Genomic DNA, 20146 nt, shown 5'->3' with positions numbered 1-20146 from the left:
GCGTTTCCGTGCGCTCTGGCTTCCATCACAGTGTCCTGCTGCACCAGTAGCGGTTTAGTCATGCTGGCCACATGACCTGGAAAGCGGTCTGTGGACGAATGCCAGCTCCCTTGGCCCGAAAGCGGAAATGAGCGCTGCACCCCATAGTCAAATTTGACTGGACTTAACCGTCCAGGGGTCCTTTCAGCAAGCTCCACTTGGGGCAGCTGATCTATTGACTGGCTTGATGAGGGACTACCAGAAGTGCATTTTAAGGCTTCTAATCATTTCTGTGGGCCTGCAGCTTTGCCTGCACCACACCTGATACCACATATGAAACCAGGTGTAGGGCAGCGGGGTCTGGTTGGAGGGGGGGAAATCCTTGCAGGCCAAACAGGGCCTAATTCTGGGCCTAATTCAGTCTTCCCCTGAGATAGCCGTTACCCGGTAATGACATATCATAAAATACTTACCATATAAAGTCTCGGCAGTGTGAACAATATGTTGGTTGTCTAAGGTAGGTGGCCATAAACTTGTGCCCGTTAACCTGGTGGACCCTGCGTCGCACGGCCCCCTGGCGCTTCCGGGGCCGCATCCGCTCTCTAAACACTCGTTCCTCATTATCTTTGGGTGCTGGAGAGAAGAAAAGAGAGAGGAAGGGAAAGAACATCTCAGATATGGAAGCTGGTGAGAGAATAAAGAGAATTCACACTTGCAGTTTGATTTCCACATTGCACCGTGGCTGCAAACCACCACAATTCTTTTTATTTCCCCCCAGAGACTTTTTTTAAAAATTAAACTTAAAAATCTTTACATGTATATTTCAGATTCCAAATTTGTTACAAATTTCTCTTTAAACTTTGACCTCCCGCATTTCCCTCCATGCTGCTCTTAATCTCATCCCCTTTTAAATACTGCATTCTAATGAACATTTCACCTAAGACATTTTCTTCTATTTCATATAATTATCAATCTTCTACCGCTGCTCATATTTCAAATCCTGCTTGCAATTTCATCCAATTATCCCCCCCCCCCCCGATATTACAAAAAAGGGCATGTATACTCTGTCATGTTGGGTTTTTTTTCTTTTTTTCCTGTTAGTTTCACCAGCTCCACTTTAAAATCCATTCCTCTTTCGTTGGGTGTTTTCTTTCCAGTTCTGCGTCAAACCACCCCAAAGTTTTGCCTGGTTCATCATACTTGGCTGGTGTATTTATTTTATTTATTAAATTTCCACACCGCTTTTCATACAAGGATCACGGGACGGTTTAGAATATAAGAGGCGAGAACTGTCCCACTTTCCCAAAGTTTATCTCTGGCACAAACCATGGATGCTTCTGGAATGCGTTGGTTATCTAGTTCCAGGAAGTGGCAAGATCACAGCCGCCAGGGGGGCGGGTGCCACTGGTGTGCCACCCCCTCCTCAGACACTGTTGCGGGTCGAGGTCCCCAAGCCACCCCCTGAATAAATCACAATTCACTCAGAATTTTTGTTTAAGGTTTTTGGCATAATTTTGGCCACAACTTTATTAAAATACATAATGTGAGTGGTTGCTTAGGCATTGGTTACGACTATCGGTCCCCACCCCGGGACAGAACTAACTTCCGGATTCCAGCGAAAGCCAGTAAGGGAAAACAATATTGGGGAGAAAATGGGACTGGGCACCATACGTCACCCCTCCCCCATGCTCCCAGGGGCTTGCACGGCCCTAGCCCCTTGCCAGGGATACGGACAAATGTATGGCAAACCCCTGGATTCCTTTAATGGAATTCCCTTGCAGCAGCATTGGAGGGGCAGGCACAGCCAACCCTTACCCCACCACCAACCAAATTTTAACCAATGCCTAACCGCAACCTTAAAAGTTGTGACGATTTGCTACGCAGTAGGCAAAAACCAAATGGCACCAGCCAATCTGCCAAATGGACAAAATTCCTACCAGGCCCCTGTCCCAATGGCAGACGACCCCATGACAGGCATAGCAATATCAAATGCAACAGCCCTAAATTAGGGAGGGTGGGCAGGCGATCCGATGCACGAAGCAAAAGAGGCCGAAAAAGCTATGTGCCAAGAATATATAACCTTTGGGCCAACCCTCTAAATGGTAACATCCAAGTCTCCCCAAAGTCTCCCCAACAACCCAACTTGGCCCAATCACAGTCATGGCCATCCAAACGGTTCCACCCATTAACCTAGAGGGGGTGTCTTGTTAGACCCCACCGCAACACGGGCTCTCCATGAAGGAGAACACGCTTTGCTAAGCCAGAAGGGGACAAAGGTGGGCTTCTTACCCTAGTAGATCAAGCCTAGATTCCAGCTCTCTGCCCCACTGTTCACTTCCAGCAGCCCACAGAAATTGGCTGCAAGAAACTAAATCTTATTACGCCTCCTTTCTTAATGAAACTGCAGGGTTTTTCTAATGCAAATTGAAGCAGTTTGGAGTGTCAGCACACTGTCTGCATCAGATACAAATTGATTCTCAAGGCGAGGAAACGAGCGGTTCCATCGGCGTATTTAATTTCAGTTGCCAAACACTCAGCATATTTTCTCAAGGAGCAAGCAGGATGATATATACGAGGGCCAGCGATGATCCCATTTGTTTTCTTTCTTTTCGCACTGTTTCTCCTTCTGCCGTTTCCCCCGAAAACTGGGATGCTGTGGTGTCTTCCTTGTTCTTTAGCTATTGTGCTAAACCAAACGCTGCAGGGGGACCGCAACAGGCAGAGAGATCACACACACAACTTTTGGCTTCCAGCTGCGACGCCACCATCAAAGGGAAGCCACGCAGTCCATGTGCTGAGGCTTCCAGCTGTGTTACATTGCACTGAGTGAGACACACTCAGTGTCCACCCACATCCTTTTTTGCTTGGGGGGGTTGAGAAAGGATATGAACCAACCACTGTCAGTATCAGGGAGACATCCAGGGGGACAAGACCAGGGGGTTTGTATCCTGATACACTCACTGGGTTGTGAAGCAACATCTGATAACGGTGACACGGACCTTAATGAATTCAACTTGCTGGGGCACTAATAGGGATTTATTATTATTTTTATTATTATTATACCATATGCTCCTGATATCTGATTTAGAAATCAGCAAAATAAATAAATAAGCAAACTCTGATTCAATTGCCTGGAAACTCAATAAGGCTGCTCTCTTTGGTCTACAAGTGCAATGCTGTGGGGCCTAAAAAGATCTTGTTTTCTGCAGCTGCGTAGCATTAAGGGCTTATAGAGAAATACAAGGAGGACTTTAAATTACCTAGCCACTGTATTTTTATTTAAAAAATCAAATGTGTAGTTTAGCGTTTAAGTAATATTATTAATATTCATAATACTAATAGCCTCAACTCCACAGAGAGGGCCACTTATTCCATTATTATTATTATTATTATTATTATTATACCACACTTTTCTTTATAAATTCAAAGGGCTTGCAAAATTACTAGAACATGTAAAAACAATAAATATAACAATAAAGAGAAATTCATTTGGTGGCTCCTTAAGACTAATTATGAATAAGCTTTTGATTACAAAGCTTTCACAAGGAAACAACCAACCACTTCAGAAATTACGTTGTATATATTAACTTATATACAACCCACTATGTATAAAATAATGAAAATAATTAAGTATCATATAATAAGAGCAGGCTAAGGGAAGGTAAAAAAGCAGGGAGATGGTGATGATTACAATTCATGAACATGGCATGTTACAGCCAAAACAGACAGCTTGAATTCTTGATGGCTTTGAATTCTGCAGTTCTCTATAGATGATGCCCCAAATTTCCATCCCAGACAGACATACCAGAAATTCACCACGACCAATGTTACTGAAAGCTCCTGAGAGGTCCAGCAGGACCAGGGATAGATACTCCCTGGCGAAGGTCACCTACCAAGGTGATCAAATAATTCTCCACTTAAAACCAAGGCTGGAATCCAGATTGGACAGAGTCCAACTGCTAACGTCTTCTCCCTTATTTCATACTCAATATCCTGTACTTGCCTGATCCTGCAAAGGGCCAACTCCATTTCTGCAAGCCTGCTCACATATCCCAAGCATGCTGATCCCAGCCCAGCCCAGCAGGATCCTTGCCCAGAATTGTTCCAGGCATGTCTCACTGATACCAACACACACAAAAAACATGATTCTGACTCATCCAGCATTTGTTTCCATTACAGAGAAATTTACGGGCAATTGCTTTATAGCAGACATTTGGCAGGGCCTTTTCCTGCAAACATAATCCCTAAGGGATGGTTCACACAGTTAGTTTCTCCTACACATGAGTTGTCGGGGTCTTGCTCACCTATGCCCATGCTCACTATTGTGAGAGGGAAGTGTTTGGTCCCACCAGATGAGCATTTCATGTGTGAAGCTCAACATCAAAAAAACGAAGATCATGGCCACTGGGCCCATCACCTCCTGGCAAATAGAAGGGGAAGAAGTGGAGGCAGTGAGAGATTTTACTTTCTTGGGCTCCATGATCACTGCAGATAGTGACAGCAGTCACGAAATTAAAAGACTCCTGCTTCTTGGGAGGAAAGCAATGACAAACCTAGACAGCATCTTAAAAAGCAGAGACATCACCTTGCCAACAAAGGTCTGTATAGTTAAAGCTATGGTTTTCCCAGTAGTGATGTATGGAAGTGAGAGCTGGACCATAAAGAAGGCTGATCACCGAAGAATTGATGCTTTTGAATTATGGTGCTGGAGGAGACTCTTGAGGGTCCCATGGACTGCAAGAAGATCAAACCGATCCATTCTTAAGGAAATCAGCCCTGAGTGCTCACTGGAAGGACAGATTGTGAAGCTGAGGCTCCAATACTTTGGCCACCTCATGAGAAGAGAAGACACCCTGGAAAAGACCCTGATGTTGGGAAAGATTGAGGGCACAAGAAGAAGGGGACGACAGAGGACGAGATGGTTGGACAGTGTTCTCGAAGCTACCAGCATGAGTTTGACCAAATTGCGGGAGGCAGTGGAAGACAGGAGTGCCTGGCGTGCTCTGGTCCATGGGGTCACGAAGAGTCGGACATGACTAAACGACTAAACAACAACAAACAAATTCTGCAACATGTCATTGGTTTAATAACAGCGCATCAGTGGCAGATTTACACTGGGCCATCCACACATCATTTTGCTTTATTCGTTGTTCTGTGACGCTTCCCCGATGTTCAAAATCATAGAATCATAGAATAGAATCATAGAATCATAGAATAGAATCATAGAATCATAGAATCATAGAGTTGGAAGAGACCACAAGGGCCATCGAGTCCAACCCCGTTACCGCCTTATTGCCGTCTGCAGGGACACTCTTGGACTGTAGCGTAACGGGGGGAAACTACGCAAGACTCTTTCTTTCAAAAGCTTAAAAGCAAGAGATGAGTTTTACTTGGTGTGCTTGCTCTTGTCAGATTGAATGCACAAGACAGGCAGGTAATACTTACGTTACTGAAACATATTTACATGAATTTGTATGAGAGACTGACTAATATTTACAGACTGGCTCTGAGGCAAGCAGCAGCATAACACAGCGCACTTGCTGCTCTAACAGTTAAGATGCACGCAACAGCTGCTAACTGGACCAAATGAAAACAAAAACTGTCTCAGGCGTATAACATCACAGCACTAACCCTTTGCGTGGTATTTTGGATGCCCCGATCCCAACAGGGAGGTGGGGGTTGTAGTAATCTTTGTTCTTGCTTTTTTATTATATATTTTGTGGTTTTCTAAAAATCTTGCATTCTTATGTTGTGAACCGCTCTGAGATCTATGGATGAAGGTCAGTATGCAAAATAAATGATAGATTGATGATAGATAGATAGATAGATAGATGGATAGATAGATAGATAATAGCTAGATGATAGATGGTGGGTGGGTGGGTAGGTAGGTAGGTAGTTAGGTAGGTAGATGATAGAAAAACTGCAGCCAACTTTGAATGTATTTTGTGGTTTTCTAAAAATCTTGCATTCTTATGTTGTGAACCGCTCTGAGATCTATGGATGAAGGTCAGTATGCGAGAGAAAGAAAGAAAGAAAGAAAGAAAGAAAGAAAGAAAGAAAGAAAGATGATAGATAGATGGATGGGTGGATAGATGGATAGATGGATAGATGGATAGATGGATAGATAGATGATAGATAGATAGATAGATAGATGATAGATAGATAGATAGATAGATAGATAGATAGATAGATAATAGCTAGATGATAGATGGTGGGTGGGTGGGTAGGTAGGTAGGTAGTTAGGTAGGTAGATGATAGAAAAACTGCAGCCAACTTTGAATGTATTTTGTGGTTTTCTAAAAATCTTGCATTCTTATGTTGTGAACCGCTCTGAGATCTATGGATGAAGGTCAGTATGCGAAAGAAAGAAAGAAAGAAAGAAAGAAAGAAAGAAAGAAAGAAAGATGATAGATAGATGGATGGATGGATGGATGGATAGATGGATAGATGGATAGATGGATAGATGGATAGATAGATGATAGATGATAGATAGATAGATAGATGATAGATAGATAGATGATAGATAGATAGATAGATGATAGATAGATAGATAGATAGATGATTAGATAGATAGATAGATGATAGATAGATAGATGATAGATAGATAGATAGATAGATAGATAGATAGATAGATGATAGATAGATGATGATAGATAGATAGATAGATAGATAGATAGATAGATAGAGATAGATGATAGATAGATATAGATAGATGACAGAAAAACTGCAGCCCACTTTGAATGTATTTTGTGGTTTATCTAAAAATCTTCCATTCTTATGTTGTGAACTGCTCTGAGATCTATGGATGAAGGTCAGTATGCAAAACAAACAAACAAATGATAGATGATAGATAGATAGATAGATAGATGAGAGAGAGAGAGAGAGAGAGAGAGAGAGAGAGAGAGAGAGAGATGGCAGAAAAACTGCAGCCCACTTTGAAGTGCTAACTCAGTGCTAGAGCACACGAGGACTCCAAGTTCAGTTTCCAGCAACCCCTTGTTGGAAAATCAATCCCACCTTTTCCTGTTTGGAGCTCCAGCTGGAACACATGGTTCTCCCCATTTCATCCTCACAACAACCCTGTGAGGTAGGTTAGGCTGACAGACAGTGACTGGTCCAAGGTCACTTCGTGTGGCTGAGCAAAAGGACTAAGACCCCTGGTCTCCCAGGTCTGAGTCCAATAGTCTAAGCATTGTGCCACACAAGCTCTTCTCCCACTGCCTGGGACCCCAGAGGGTTGCAGCTGGTCTTGGACAATATTGAGATAGACGGATCAGTGGCAGCTTCAAAATGTTCGCACAGAGATAAATTATGATCTCCTCCACCTGCGTTCCCAGGGTTTTTAAAAGTCAGCCTTGGAAAAAACGTGCGGTCAAATGCACATTCATATATATATATATATATATATATATATATATATATATATATATATTCTCCCAACTTCAGCTTCCTGGAACTCTAAAATAGTCCCTTTTAGCACAGCAAAATCAATCAAGTAATGAGAAATCATTACTTAACTTAATTTATTGTGCATGCCCAATGGAATTTAGGAAGAAATTTAGTGAGAAGGTTTGATCCAGCAGAGAAGTGCCAAAATGCATTAGCTGAAATCTAGATTAACTAGCTAAGCACAAATGAGGGGATTTAGAAGTTTAGCCAGCTAATTATCAGTTGCCAAAGCATGGGGGGGGGGGAAGAGAGAGAGCTTTGCTTGGAGACCGCAGATTAAACGTGTTGAATGCCCCCCCCCCAAAAAAAAAAATTCATGTGTGCATGTGAAGCCAACACTAGATATCTCAGGTAGTAAGAGAGGCTTTGACTGGTACATGTAAGTTTGCAAGACAAAAAGCAACCAGCAACCTTGGTCACATTTAATTATGGCCTTTCCAGTGTAAAAACATGAGTTTTCACCTTTCTGGCTTAATTTTAATAGAGAGGTTCATAAAGGACGGGGTCCATGAAAATACCATACAAGCAACTTTCTAGGCAACTACAACTCATTTCCTCAGAGCCTAGGACTTGCCGATCAGAAGGTCGGTGGTTCAAAGCCCCATGACGGGGTGAGCTCCCGTTGCTCGGTCCCTGCTCCTGCCAACCTAACAGTTCAAAAGCATGTCAAAGTGCAAGTAGATAAATAGGTACCGCTCCGGCGGGAAGGTAAACGGCGTTTCCGTGTGCTGCTCTGGTTCGCCAGATGCGGCTTAGTCGTGCTGGCCACATGACCCAGAAGCTGTCTGCGGACAAACGCCGGTTCCCTCAGCCAATAAAGCGAGATGAGTGCTGCAACCCCAGAGTCGGTCACGACTGGACCTAATGGTCAGGGGTCCCTTTACCTTTACCTTTTAATAGTTCAAAGACCGGGAGAAATGAAAATATATTTCACGTATGTAGGGAATTCATGTACATTCTACATTTACACATAAGGAATGGTCCTGGCCAATCAAGCACTTTGAAGTGCTTTTTATTTTACAGATTTTTTATTATTTATTTTTTACAGAAAGACTCATTCTTGCCGGAATAATCTTAATATTTACTACCAGATGAAGGTTTCATTTTTGGAATAATAAATTTTCAGAGTAGTTTTTACAGTTATATCAAAAATTACTGATTTGGTTATACTATTAGAAATACAAAGATAGGTAATTATGAAATTACTGTTTATATTTGGACAACTTTTCTGCTGTACTTTATTGGAAGGATAAAAATAATCATTTCCTTAATAACAATTTAAGCAATTTATTTAACTAAAACAATAACATTATAGCATATTTATCCATGTTTGTTGACTGATGTAGTTAAACGATTAAAAAAATGATAGACTTAGACTGAGTTTTAGCACACATGATAAACTTAAATCCTTATTTCCGGATGAACAGCCTTTGGACTACAATGTATCTTAAATAGAAAACTATATTTAGAAAGACTTTTGCTACAAAAGCATTTTATTTTAAAAATCCGATTTATATTTTAAAAATCCATTTAATTAATTAATAAATAAATAAATAAATAAATAAATAAATAAAATCATTGATTTTTATCCACCCTGCGAAAGGGAGAGGTTTGATCAAGTGCTCAAAATCTCTCCCATTCAAAGGAATGGGAGTTGCAGGTGCCAGGTTCGGGTTGGATTGCACCCTAAGTGTAAAGCTACCAACACAAAAGTAATGGATGCTCGACAACCTGTGTTTCGGCCTGTGCTCCTTGTGAGTACGCTAAGAGGACCTAAGCCATTCTGTGTGGAAAAAATGTGCAACCATCCAAGGAGGGAAACGGGATTTGGTGTCTTTGATCATTAGACTCTTCCCAGTATCCTATAAAAGACGCAACTATATTCCAGAACATCTACAAAATCCTACTGTCAGGCAGTAGGTAGGAGATGTGGAGAACAAACTGAGACAGGGATAACCAGCATCTCTGAAGAAGAGATGAGAAAGAGGATTGTGTGTTGAAAGTAAAATGAGCATTACCAGAAAGCAGGCTGGGAAACGGGATTATTAAATAGGTACTAATATTTAAATCCATCCATTCTCAGTGAAATCAGCCCTGAGTGCTCACTGGAAGGACAGATCCTGGAGCTGAGGCTCCAATACTTTGGCCATCTCATGAGAAGAGAAGACCCCCTGGAAAAGACCCTGATGTTGGGAAAAATTGAGGGCACAAGGAGAAGGGGACGACAGAGGATGAGATGGTTGGACAGTGTTCTCGAAGCTACCAGCATGAGTTTGACCAAACTGCGGGAGGCAGTGGAAGACAGGAGTGCCTGGCGTCCTCTGGTCCATGGGATCACGAAGAGTCGGACACGACTAAACGACTAAACAACAACAACAATATTTCAATGCTAGAGTTGGAGAGTATGAAATAGCTCTAACATGGTAAAAGTCTGTTAATGTTCCCCTCCAACAGTTCAGATCAGGCAGTTTTTCACACTTTTTTTTAATAAAAAAAGTGTTGCTAAAAATGTGTTCCTAACTCTACTTATGCAAACGAATGAGCCCCATGGGCACACACACAAAAATTACGATTATTTATAGCGAACCATTCATACTGGAATCAAATCGTACAATTGTTACTTCAGGCCCACATAAGTGATTCATCTCCCTCCAGGTCAGCCATCAAAATTATTCTTGCACACCACTGGGGGTCACTCTAGCCTGGCAATTAAAACAGTATCAAATGTTTTTCTTTTTAATTATGAAGGTAAGGAGACCTTAAAAGCCAATTTCCCAACAGCATTCACCGAGGGTTGACTTTTGCACAAAGTATGTGAAAGCTCTGCGGAGGAATCAATCAAAGGTACGTGGGAGAAAAGTTACTTTGAACCTTTCTTCAAGTAATAATATACTTTTCAAGAGCAGCATTTGTTTATTTACTGGATTTGTACAGCTGCTCATCAATGTATGTTCTCTATGTGGCTCACAGAATACAGAGTAAGATAAAATAATTCAATGCTTAAAATGCAAAAAAAAGCATTAAAAGTTCCTTTCTGGTAGAGGAAAAATAAAATATATATTGTAATGGTTTGTGCATCCATGGCTATTGCTAGAATATTTTTTAAAGAACTTTATGTGTGTATGTATATTTTTGGATATATAAACACCTTTCCACAAAGAAGCTAATATTATATTTCAACATTTTGTTACGACAGATAGATTGTCACTGACTTCTGGCAAGTTGCCATCATTAGAAAACTGAGATGCAATAGAAAATGATGGTGGCTGTGCTCAGAGACAGGGATGTTTTCGAATACCAGTTTCTGGAAACCACAGGAAGGGTTCTTGTGACGGTTTCTCACAGGCATCTTGTTGGCCCCCATGAAAACTGGATGCTGAACTACATAGATGGACCATTGGCCTGCTCCAACAGGCTTCTCTCATGTCACCTTTTATGAAAGTTTTACTAACAGAAATGTTTTACTAACACCAGAATGTTGCCTTGACTAGGTCCTATGGAAAGCAAAGGAATGACATGAATTGCTAGCCCCTCTTCTCTGGCACTGCATCTGAAGTTTGACCTAAATATACAGACCTCAACCATCACCGGATCTCAGAATACTGTGTTATTTACATATAAAAGGCAGCCTGATTCAGATGCAATGACAAAAGCCCATGAGCTGCACACCTTCCTCTTCCTCTATCCTTTGCGCACAAAACTTCTGACTGTGGTTTGCATCAAGCCATTGGTTCCTGTTTTGTCCAAATACTGGAAACTGCTTTGTGAACACAATTGTTAGTTATCAAACTGTGGTTTGATAAGCAATTATGATTTGTACAACCACAATTTCCATATTCATCTTCAGTGGGGGTTTTTTTTTTGGGGGGGGGATTATGAAGAAGCTCAAGCAGTGGACCTGAGCAAGAACACAGGAGGTACATATTTTCATCCATGAAATGCTGGAGGGGATACAACCACATTGTGCAATTGGAGTGTACATTAATGGCATGGCATTGTTGCAACGCATCCATGGGCATCAGCAGTGGACCACAATGTTTTGTCAGGGCCCACTAATGATGCCTGCCATGAGCCCCTCCAAAGAGTGGTCCCAAATGGGGAGCTGTTTAAATTTCCCACAATGCCCTGGTGCAACACTACATGGAGGACATTGTGGGAAACCCCACATTTTGCAGTAGGGATTGACACTCATTGTGTGACTTTGGCCTGAGTTCATTACCCTTTAATTCACTGAGTTACTCCATTGGTTTCTAAAACACCGGTATGGCACACCCTATTAAAAAAGGAACTTTTCTTCTTCTTTACGTTTTCTATCCTGTGCTAGATCAGGCAGCAAGACCATCATTTTCACTCAGAAGGAGCAGGCATTTTAAAAACCTGCACCCCTGCTTCCCAACTTATAATAATGTGGGCTTTTCAATAGATAAGATCACAATATACAAAAAGTTCAGTGGAAAACAATTAGAGCAAGCGACAAGTCAGAACAATAGAACAAAAACAATCCACTGGCACCCCATAGACCAGAGATGGGTAACGTGTGGTTCTCCAGATGTAACTGGACAACAGTTTTGACAGTCCCTGACTACTGACCATGCTGGCTGAGGCTGATGGGAGCTGGAAACCTACAATATATGGATTCCCCATCCCCGCCACTGGCCAAGCAACCACTTTACGATGTGCAGGTGCATTTGAACTGAAAAGGTCTTAGTTAGTCCCTGGGAAAGCATCATCAAGGAAGTCTGACATGTCTCCTTAGACACAGGATTACACAGCCATGTTCTGTTCCTTGTAGTAAATACATGAGAAGTCAGGAGAATTCTTAACAACCCTTCTTTGATCCAGCCGTCTTTTCCTGTTTGTTCAGGTGCTACCTAGCTGATAAAAGGTGATAAGCATAATGGGATTTAATTGGGGACAACTCCTTTGTGGATTCCCTGGAGAATCTTGAATTGGGGTGTATTATTTGGTATCCCTTCAATTTGCTCTTTAAAAATTTAGTAGTAGTAGTAGTAGTAATAATAAACTTTGCACAGAGCCTGCAAACTATAAAGGACTGTGTCTGGTTGGCTGGAGCAGAAATACACCTAAGAAATTAAACCAATTAGAGAAACTTGTGGGGTGGTCAACCACTCCTGTCCTGTCCCTGAGGGGCCTACTTTGATGTTGAGTTGTGTTCCCCAGCCTGGTCTCCTCCATATCTTTGTTGGACTACAGCTTGTACCTGCCCCAGCCAGCATGGCCAATGGTCAGTGCTGGCTGGGACTGATGGAAGTTGTAGTCCAACAAAATCTGAAGGGTACAGCCAGGTTGTGAAAGGCTGCTTTGCTTTTTGTGCCTGTTAAAAGTATAATTGGCCTGTGTGTCCTTTCTCTCAATCTTCATGCCAGCTGGGAATCATCATCAGCATCTACCTGATGCTGCCGATAAGGACTTAAGCTCACACGGTTGTCAATAAGTTGTTTTTTCTCCCCCCCCCCTTTTCTTTTCTTACTGTGTGTTTAACTCTATACTTCACTTTCCACAACTCCCACCTGAAACCTTGAAAAAGAGTTATTTCTCCCAGGATCAATTTTGTCCTTTTATGGTTTGTCAAACATTGATTTCTGCCTTTGTTTTGCTCCATGCCTTGGTTTCGAAAGCACTGCAGCTGTCACCAAAATAGACATGGCTGTTTTTGCCATACAGGAACAGCATCATCCGCAGATCACATTGCAACCAGATATATACCAGTGGGGAAATGAGGTCCACTCTGCAGTGTGCAGGTCTGGATCCATATCTCAGGGGGCTCCGAGGGCTGGAGTCAATCGCAGGTCGGCACAAAAGATGCAGAGTTCCATCGTTAGTGAAGCTAACCATTTATTCAAGAAAACGGCATACAACTCAGCAACACTTCTCAGCAGGTCTTGCCCCTATGGAGCAATTGCCAGGACTGAAGGTGCCTGTCTTCAACCCTTTCTAGGGCTCTCCTGTCCCAGATGTTTCCCAAGCAGTCTCAAACTGCATCTGCCCACCTTTGGCCTCTGCTCTGCCCTCCTCCTTATCCTTATTATCCAGCACATTCTTGGAGACCAGCAGGGAGGGGAGCTTGTTGTAGCAGGAGAGGGAGACTCCCTGGATTCTTCGGCAGTCTCTCAGTCCCCCTCCTCTGCTTCAGCCTTGGAGTCTGAACTGCTCCCTGTCACAGGTTCCTCCTGCTCACTAAACCCTGTTGCCCCTTTAGCATCGAGTCCTTCCTCCCAATCCTCTCCCTCTGACTTCCCTTCGGTGTCCCACCACCAATCCCCCAGCTCTGATCCGTCCTCCTCTGGGGTTTCCCTTGGGGGTTCCCCAGCTGGTGCCTCCCACCACTCCTCTTTGTCTGGCCAGACCCTAGCATCTGAGAAGGCTGTCCTTTGGGACCCCTGATGCAGATCAGACGGCCCTAGCACTAGCCACTCATGGAGCCCTGTGGTGGTGGCATTGCTGTAACTCCAACCTCCTCCTCCTCCTTGTGCTCATGTTGGCTTACCTGTGGCAGCAGTGCTTTAATGGACTGGGAAGCCACACGGCTGCTTGGCTCATTGCAGCACAGCTGGATGTGTGAAGGCGTAGGAGCACAGCCAGCCTACATCTTGGGCTTGTTTGGGTCCCTGGCCCTGGGGAGGCAGCCACTGGATATGCCAGTCACTGGGTAAGCCAGTCACTGGGAAGAAGAAGAAGAAGAAGAAGAAGAGGAGGAGGAGGAGGAGGAGGAGGAGGAGTTTGGATTTGATATCCCGCTTTATCACTACCCGAAGGAGTCTCAAAGCGGCTAACATTCTCCTTTCCCTTCCTCTGTGAGGTGAGTGGGGCTGAGAGACTTCAGAGAAGTGTGACTAGCCCAAGGTCACCCAGCAGCTGCAGGTGGAGGAGCAGGGAATCGAACCCAGTTCACCAGATTACGAGTCTACCGCTCTTATCCACTACACCACACTGGCCAGATCATAATGGGGAGGCTGGCATTTGGAGCAGCTGCTGGTCAGAGGAGGCAAGGAATAAGCCGCAGTGGGGCCTGCCAGGTTGTGAGGTTACCAACAAATGCCCCAGTAATTGCCCGGCAATACAAATATCACTTCCTTGTTAAGTGCACTGCCAAAATGAAGCAGATTCAAGTCCCAATGATTGCAATGCGTTCTATAGCTCTGGATCTTAACTGAATAATGCCTGCTATCTGTGACAACCATCAAGACAAGGGGGAAGGTATTCTAGAGTTGAGAATCCAACCATGCAGCTTGCTTCTGCAGCTGCTATGAGCTGGCAAACAGAAGGCAGACATAAGTCACACCCTCCAACATTTCTCCAATGAAAATAGGGATGTCCTATTCAACAACAACAACATTTCTTATTATTTATACCCCCCCCCCATCTGACTGGGTTGCCCCAGCCACTCTGGGAGGCTTTCAACATATATAAAGACATAATAAAACATTAAACATTAAAAAACCTTTCCCTATACAGGGCTATACAACAGTGTAACAATCAGACCCTTTTCACAGGGAACTCTGGGGTTTGAAGTTCTGCACCCTTATCAAACTACAGTACGTTTCCGAGCACAATTCAAAGTGTTGGTGCTGACCTTTGAAGGCTTAAACGGCCTTGGCCCAGTATACCTAAAGGAGCCCCACCGCTCAACCCTGAGGTCCTCCTCCAAGGGTCTTCTGGCAGTTCCCTCACTGCAAGAAGCAAAGTTGTATGGAACCAGGCAGAGGGCCTTCTCAGCAGTGGCACCCTCCCTGTGGAACGCACTCCCTACACAACTTTTAGAAGACATCTGAAGGCAGCCCTGTATCAGAAAGTTTTTAATGCTTGATGTTTTGCTGTAAGCCACCCAGAATGGGAAACCCAACCAGATGGGCAGGGTATAAATAAAATTATTATTATTATTATTATTATTATTATTATTATTATTATTGCTCACAAAATTATTTGGGGGAAGCCATGACTATTTAAAGTGCAATTATAGTGCTTTAAATGCATGGTGTGGATGTGGCCTAATTCAACTATTGCTTGGCACATGAGTTTCTTCCTTCTTTTGCATGACATCTGGTCACTCTTAGTACCATTCAGAACACTGGGAAGGCAGCAACTAGATCAGGCAGACCATAGTAATCCCCATCAACTGCAAAAACCTCTCCTTTCCTTCCGGTTTACAGCCCTTCAGTTCAGTACATTGCTACAAGTCGCCGCAGCCAAAGGATCCTCCATTAACTAAGACTCACTCCAGCATTTCAGCTGTTTAATGCAGAGGAATTTAAATGTACATGATGGTCAGTGTCAGAGGTGAACTCTGACTGTGAAGATAAACTTAATTTATTTTTAAGCGGAGCAAAAGAAATCAAGTATCAAAGGCTCAGTCTCAGCGCCACGTCAAAATCAATGAAGCTTTAAAAGCTCAGCCAAGCTCTTTGAGAAGACTAAACCACCAGCCCCAGCGGTTGAAGCCGCGCTATAGCGGAATTAAACAGGCTTTGGAGAATGTGAGTTAAAAAAAACTTCTGATCTCGTGGGCACTAAATGTTTAGTAATACAACGACAGAAGCTTAGCTGCTGCTGTTGTTGAACATGTGTTATGCTCCCTGCAGTGCTCAGCGCTGCTCGGCTCTATAAGGAGTCGGCAGCTGGCAGACCCTGGGCCAAATCTGCCTCTCACAAGCAGGTGCCATCTGGTATCGATCTGGCTGCCACCTCAAAGGCACAGGGGAAATGTAGGAAGGGCAGCTGTGGGAAAGGGAATTGTTGACCATAGAATCTTAAGAGTTGGAAGGGACCGAAAGTGTCATCTACTCCAACTGTCAGTTAAAGCATCCCTGACAATGGCCAGCCAGCCTCTGCTTAAACACCTCCAGGGAAGGAGAGACCACCACTTCCCGAGGGAGTCTGTTCCACTGTCTTAACAGCTTTTATTGTCAGAAAGTTCTTCCTGATGTTTAGTCGGAATCTCCTTTCTTGCAACTTGTCGCCACTGGTTCGAGTCCTACCCTCCGGAGCAGGAGAAAACAAGCTTGCTCCATCTTCTAATAATAATTAAATCAAAGCTGTCCCTTATGCCGCGTTTTAGACTTCACATACATTATCTCTTTATTTACTGGATAGCCTGAGAACATAAAAAAAGAGCTGTGCTGGATCAGACCAGAATGACTTCTAGAAATATGTCTGTTTATTTGTTTTGAATCCGTTTATGACTCACTTGCAGTAAAATATCCCAAAGCGGTTTCACAGTGAAACATCAACAATAAGAAAAATTATAAGCAATTCCGTATTTTATTTTTTAAAAAAAACACAATTCTATATATATATATATATATATATATATATATATATATGCAATAGCAATTTTAAATGAGGTATAAATACAGACTGAGAAATATCTCCTTAGCAACTTCTATTTTATCAGGAGACGTTTGGATAGCTCAGCCTCGAGGGGGGAAATACACAAACTCACAGCAACCGTTCCTCTCGAGTGTATGTGTATGTTTTCTTTTGCAGGAGGGAGACGAGAAGCAGGAGGTAGCAGAACCCAGTCTTTAAGTCCTGGGTGTTGCCTAGCAGACTGTGTAAAGTCTAGTTGTTTAAGGGAGTTCCCCAGGGGGATGCTGGACTGCATTGCATTAAACATCCCGCTCTGGAATTATGTAAGAACCTTCCAGTGCCAAAAGTTTACATAGTTGATAAGCAGCACTTGGGGACCTGAGATGTGGAATTCGATGTGGTGGGTGTATGTGTTTTTAAAAAGTAAGCTGAAACGGTTCTACTTAAAGAACAGTACTGAAGGAGCTTGGCGAGGGAGGGCAGACTTTGCAAACTGAATGCATACTTTCCAGTTGAATCTCTATATATCATATTTTTATGTTATGCAACCCCCAAGCTGTGCGTGGAGAGGGTTATTGGTTTTGTTTGCTACTGTGTTATGTATTTTTTGTGTGTTTTTATACATTGCAAACCTCCCTATTATCCTCAAATAAGAGCAGTATAGAAATTTAATTAATAAAAAACTAGATTCAGGTAGGTAGCTGTGTTGGTCTGACACAGTCGAAATACAGTGGAATCTCGGGTTAAGAACTTACCGTAATTTGTTCTGGAGGTCCGTTCTTAACCTGAAACTGTTCTTAACCTGAGGTACCACTTTAGCTAATGGGGCCACCCGCCGCTGCCACGTGATTTTTGTTCTCATCCTGAAGCAAAGTTCTTAACCCGAGGTACTATTTCTGGGTTAGCAGAGTCTGTAACCTGAAGCGTCTGTAACCCGAGGTACCACTGTATATATAAAAATAAAAAAATTGTCCAGTAGCACCTTAGAGACCAGCTAAGTTTGTTCTTGGTATAAGCTTTCATGTGCATGCACACTTCTTCAGATACACTAAACAGAAGTCACCAGACCCTGGTGGGAGGGTGGGGTGGGGTTTCTCTCAGGAGGGTAGTAGGAGATGGGCGATTGACTCAATGGATATGGTAAATCTGGTGATTTCTGTTTCAGTGTATCTGAAGAAGTATGCATGCATCTAAGGTCTAAGGTGCTACTGGACAATTTTTTTAAAAAAAAATATAATAAAAATAATGCTATTTTTAAAGGCATGAAATGGCAAACCACCTTACCACTGATTTCTGCCAATCATATATGCATAGAAGTTGGTGTTTCTTGCTAACACCACCACAGCTGTGGGGAGATAGTGCCCTTTATGGAGCAAGGGGAAGAAAGGGACATTGAAGTGTGGCAGCTACGGCCCTGTGGAACTCCTTGCCAATAGAAGTCCATCAGGAATCATCCCTGTTTTCTTTTTAGACATCTTTTAAGAACTGCACTGTTCATTTGGAATGTGCATTTGTTCCGTAGATCTCAGGGTGGGTTTTTTGTTTTGTTTTTTACCAACCAGCCTTCAATGATGTTTTCTCGTTGATGTCATTGTAGTATTAAGTTTTTATGTTGTACATCGCCACATTGTTGTTTTAAATGTAAGCCCGATTTAAAAGTAATTAAATAATAAGTAAATAAACTGTTGCTCCCTGCTGAGGAAGGCATTCTGTCAAAGAGTAACTGAAGCTTGTGGCGTGTACAACCAAATTGTTTCCTGCAACTACTTTTGGGTTTCTGAGGGAAATACAGCACTGTTCTGTGGGAAATTATATGCTGAAGACTCAGAAGTTGCTAAAAGCTCAATTCTAACCCTGTCAGGAGTAAGTCCTACTCAATTCAAATTTCTCTCCCCACTTCGCTCCCCACGCATGTTGCATATCAGTTCCTGCTAACAGGGTCCAGCAGAGGTAATATAGACCACTTATTGCCCTGCAGGAGGGGAGATGAACAGGGAATTTTGGTATAATTTGTCCTATGTCTACGTGCCTCCCTCGCCCTGCCAACATGACTGCGTGGGGGTTTTGGTAGACCACAAGCTTAACATGAGTCCACCGTGTGATGCCTCAGCAAAAAAACCTAATGCTATTCCTGGCTGCATCAACAGACGTACAGTGTCCAGATGAAGCGAAGTCATAGTACCACTCTATTCTGCCTTGCTCAGACCACACCTGCAATACTGTGTCCAATTCTGGGCACCCCAATTTAAGAAGGATGTTGACGAGCTGGAACGTGCGCAGAGGAGGGCAACCAAGATGATCAAGGGTCTGAAAACCAAGCCTTAACAAGGAATGGTTGAGGGAACTGGGTTTGTTTAGCCTGTAAAAGAGGAGACTGAGAGGAGATACGACAGCCATCTGCTGCCATTTCCAAATGAAAAACGACAACACACTCACTATTACGACACTCATGTTACCTCTACATTTTGTACAATCACTTTCAGCTATGCTTCCCATGTAGCACAACGACTTACCGGTAATGCTGGGAAGAACTGGAAAAGTTAAAACTATGGGTAAGAAACATTTCTTCATGGGGAGGAACTGCATTGTTGGAACTGGCCAAAGATGACAACCATAAACTCACACGCACCCTTAGGCAATTCTTGCGCACCTAAATAGCATAGCCCTCCACCCTCAGTCTGCACTGGATTGTGGGTACCTGAGTAGAGCAATTCCAAGTTGGAATCTACTGCTGGGGATGAAAAGTCAGCCACTGGTTCCTAACTACGCTCTAAAGAAGTGATGGCCAAACTTGGCCCTCTAGCTGTTTTGGGACTACAATTCCCATCATCCCTGACCACTGGTAGGATGGTAGGAGTTGTACTCCCAAAACAGCTGGAGGGCCAAGTTTGGCTATCACTGCTCTAAAGGAAGCCAATGCAAATATTTAAGCAGGCAGACTAGGAAACTCACAGATCATTGCAATAAAATAGGAATCTTACTGTCACTGCTTTCTGTGGTCTCCTTTCTTGTGCATAATAATAATAATAATAATAATAATAATAATAATAATTTTTATTTATACCCCGCCCTCCCCAGCCAAGGCCGGGCTCAGGGCGGCTAACAAGCAATAATAAAAACAAGTTGAATGAATACAACTTAAAAACAAAATTAGTGTTTTTGCTGCAGCTGATGCATATTCAGTTAGTTCTTTAGGCTCTTGTCCCACTGAAACTTCTACATAACTCAATAAAAAGAAAACCAAATATAACTGGACCTCCTAACCAAGAGCAGCAGCTATTCTATTTTTAATCTTTCATGAGTAAAATGACTAAACAACTATAACCAGTGCTGCCTAAGCATCCATCACAAATGCCTAGTTACAGATGGGGTGCCTACTTCCATCCCATAA

General features: G+C 42.9%; 1 protein-coding gene across 1 annotated transcript in view; it reads right to left on the bottom strand.

Annotated features, from left to right (window-relative positions):
• PRKCE (protein kinase C epsilon) overlaps positions 1–20146 on the bottom strand; it is a 315710-nt gene that overhangs the window by 97910 nt on the left and 197654 nt on the right. The window contains exon 3 of the mRNA XM_080998138.1: positions 453–612. Within this exon, the coding sequence (XP_080854264.1) occupies positions 453–612 (160 nt within the window). The remainder of the gene's footprint in view (positions 1–452; positions 613–20146) is intronic.

This window comes from Podarcis pityusensis (genome assembly GCF_964106645.2).
Source record: "Podarcis pityusensis genome assembly, chromosome: 3".
NCBI lineage: Eukaryota > Metazoa > Chordata > Lepidosauria > Squamata > Lacertidae > Podarcis > Podarcis pityusensis.
This window is presented reverse-complemented; position numbering and strand designations above follow the sequence as displayed.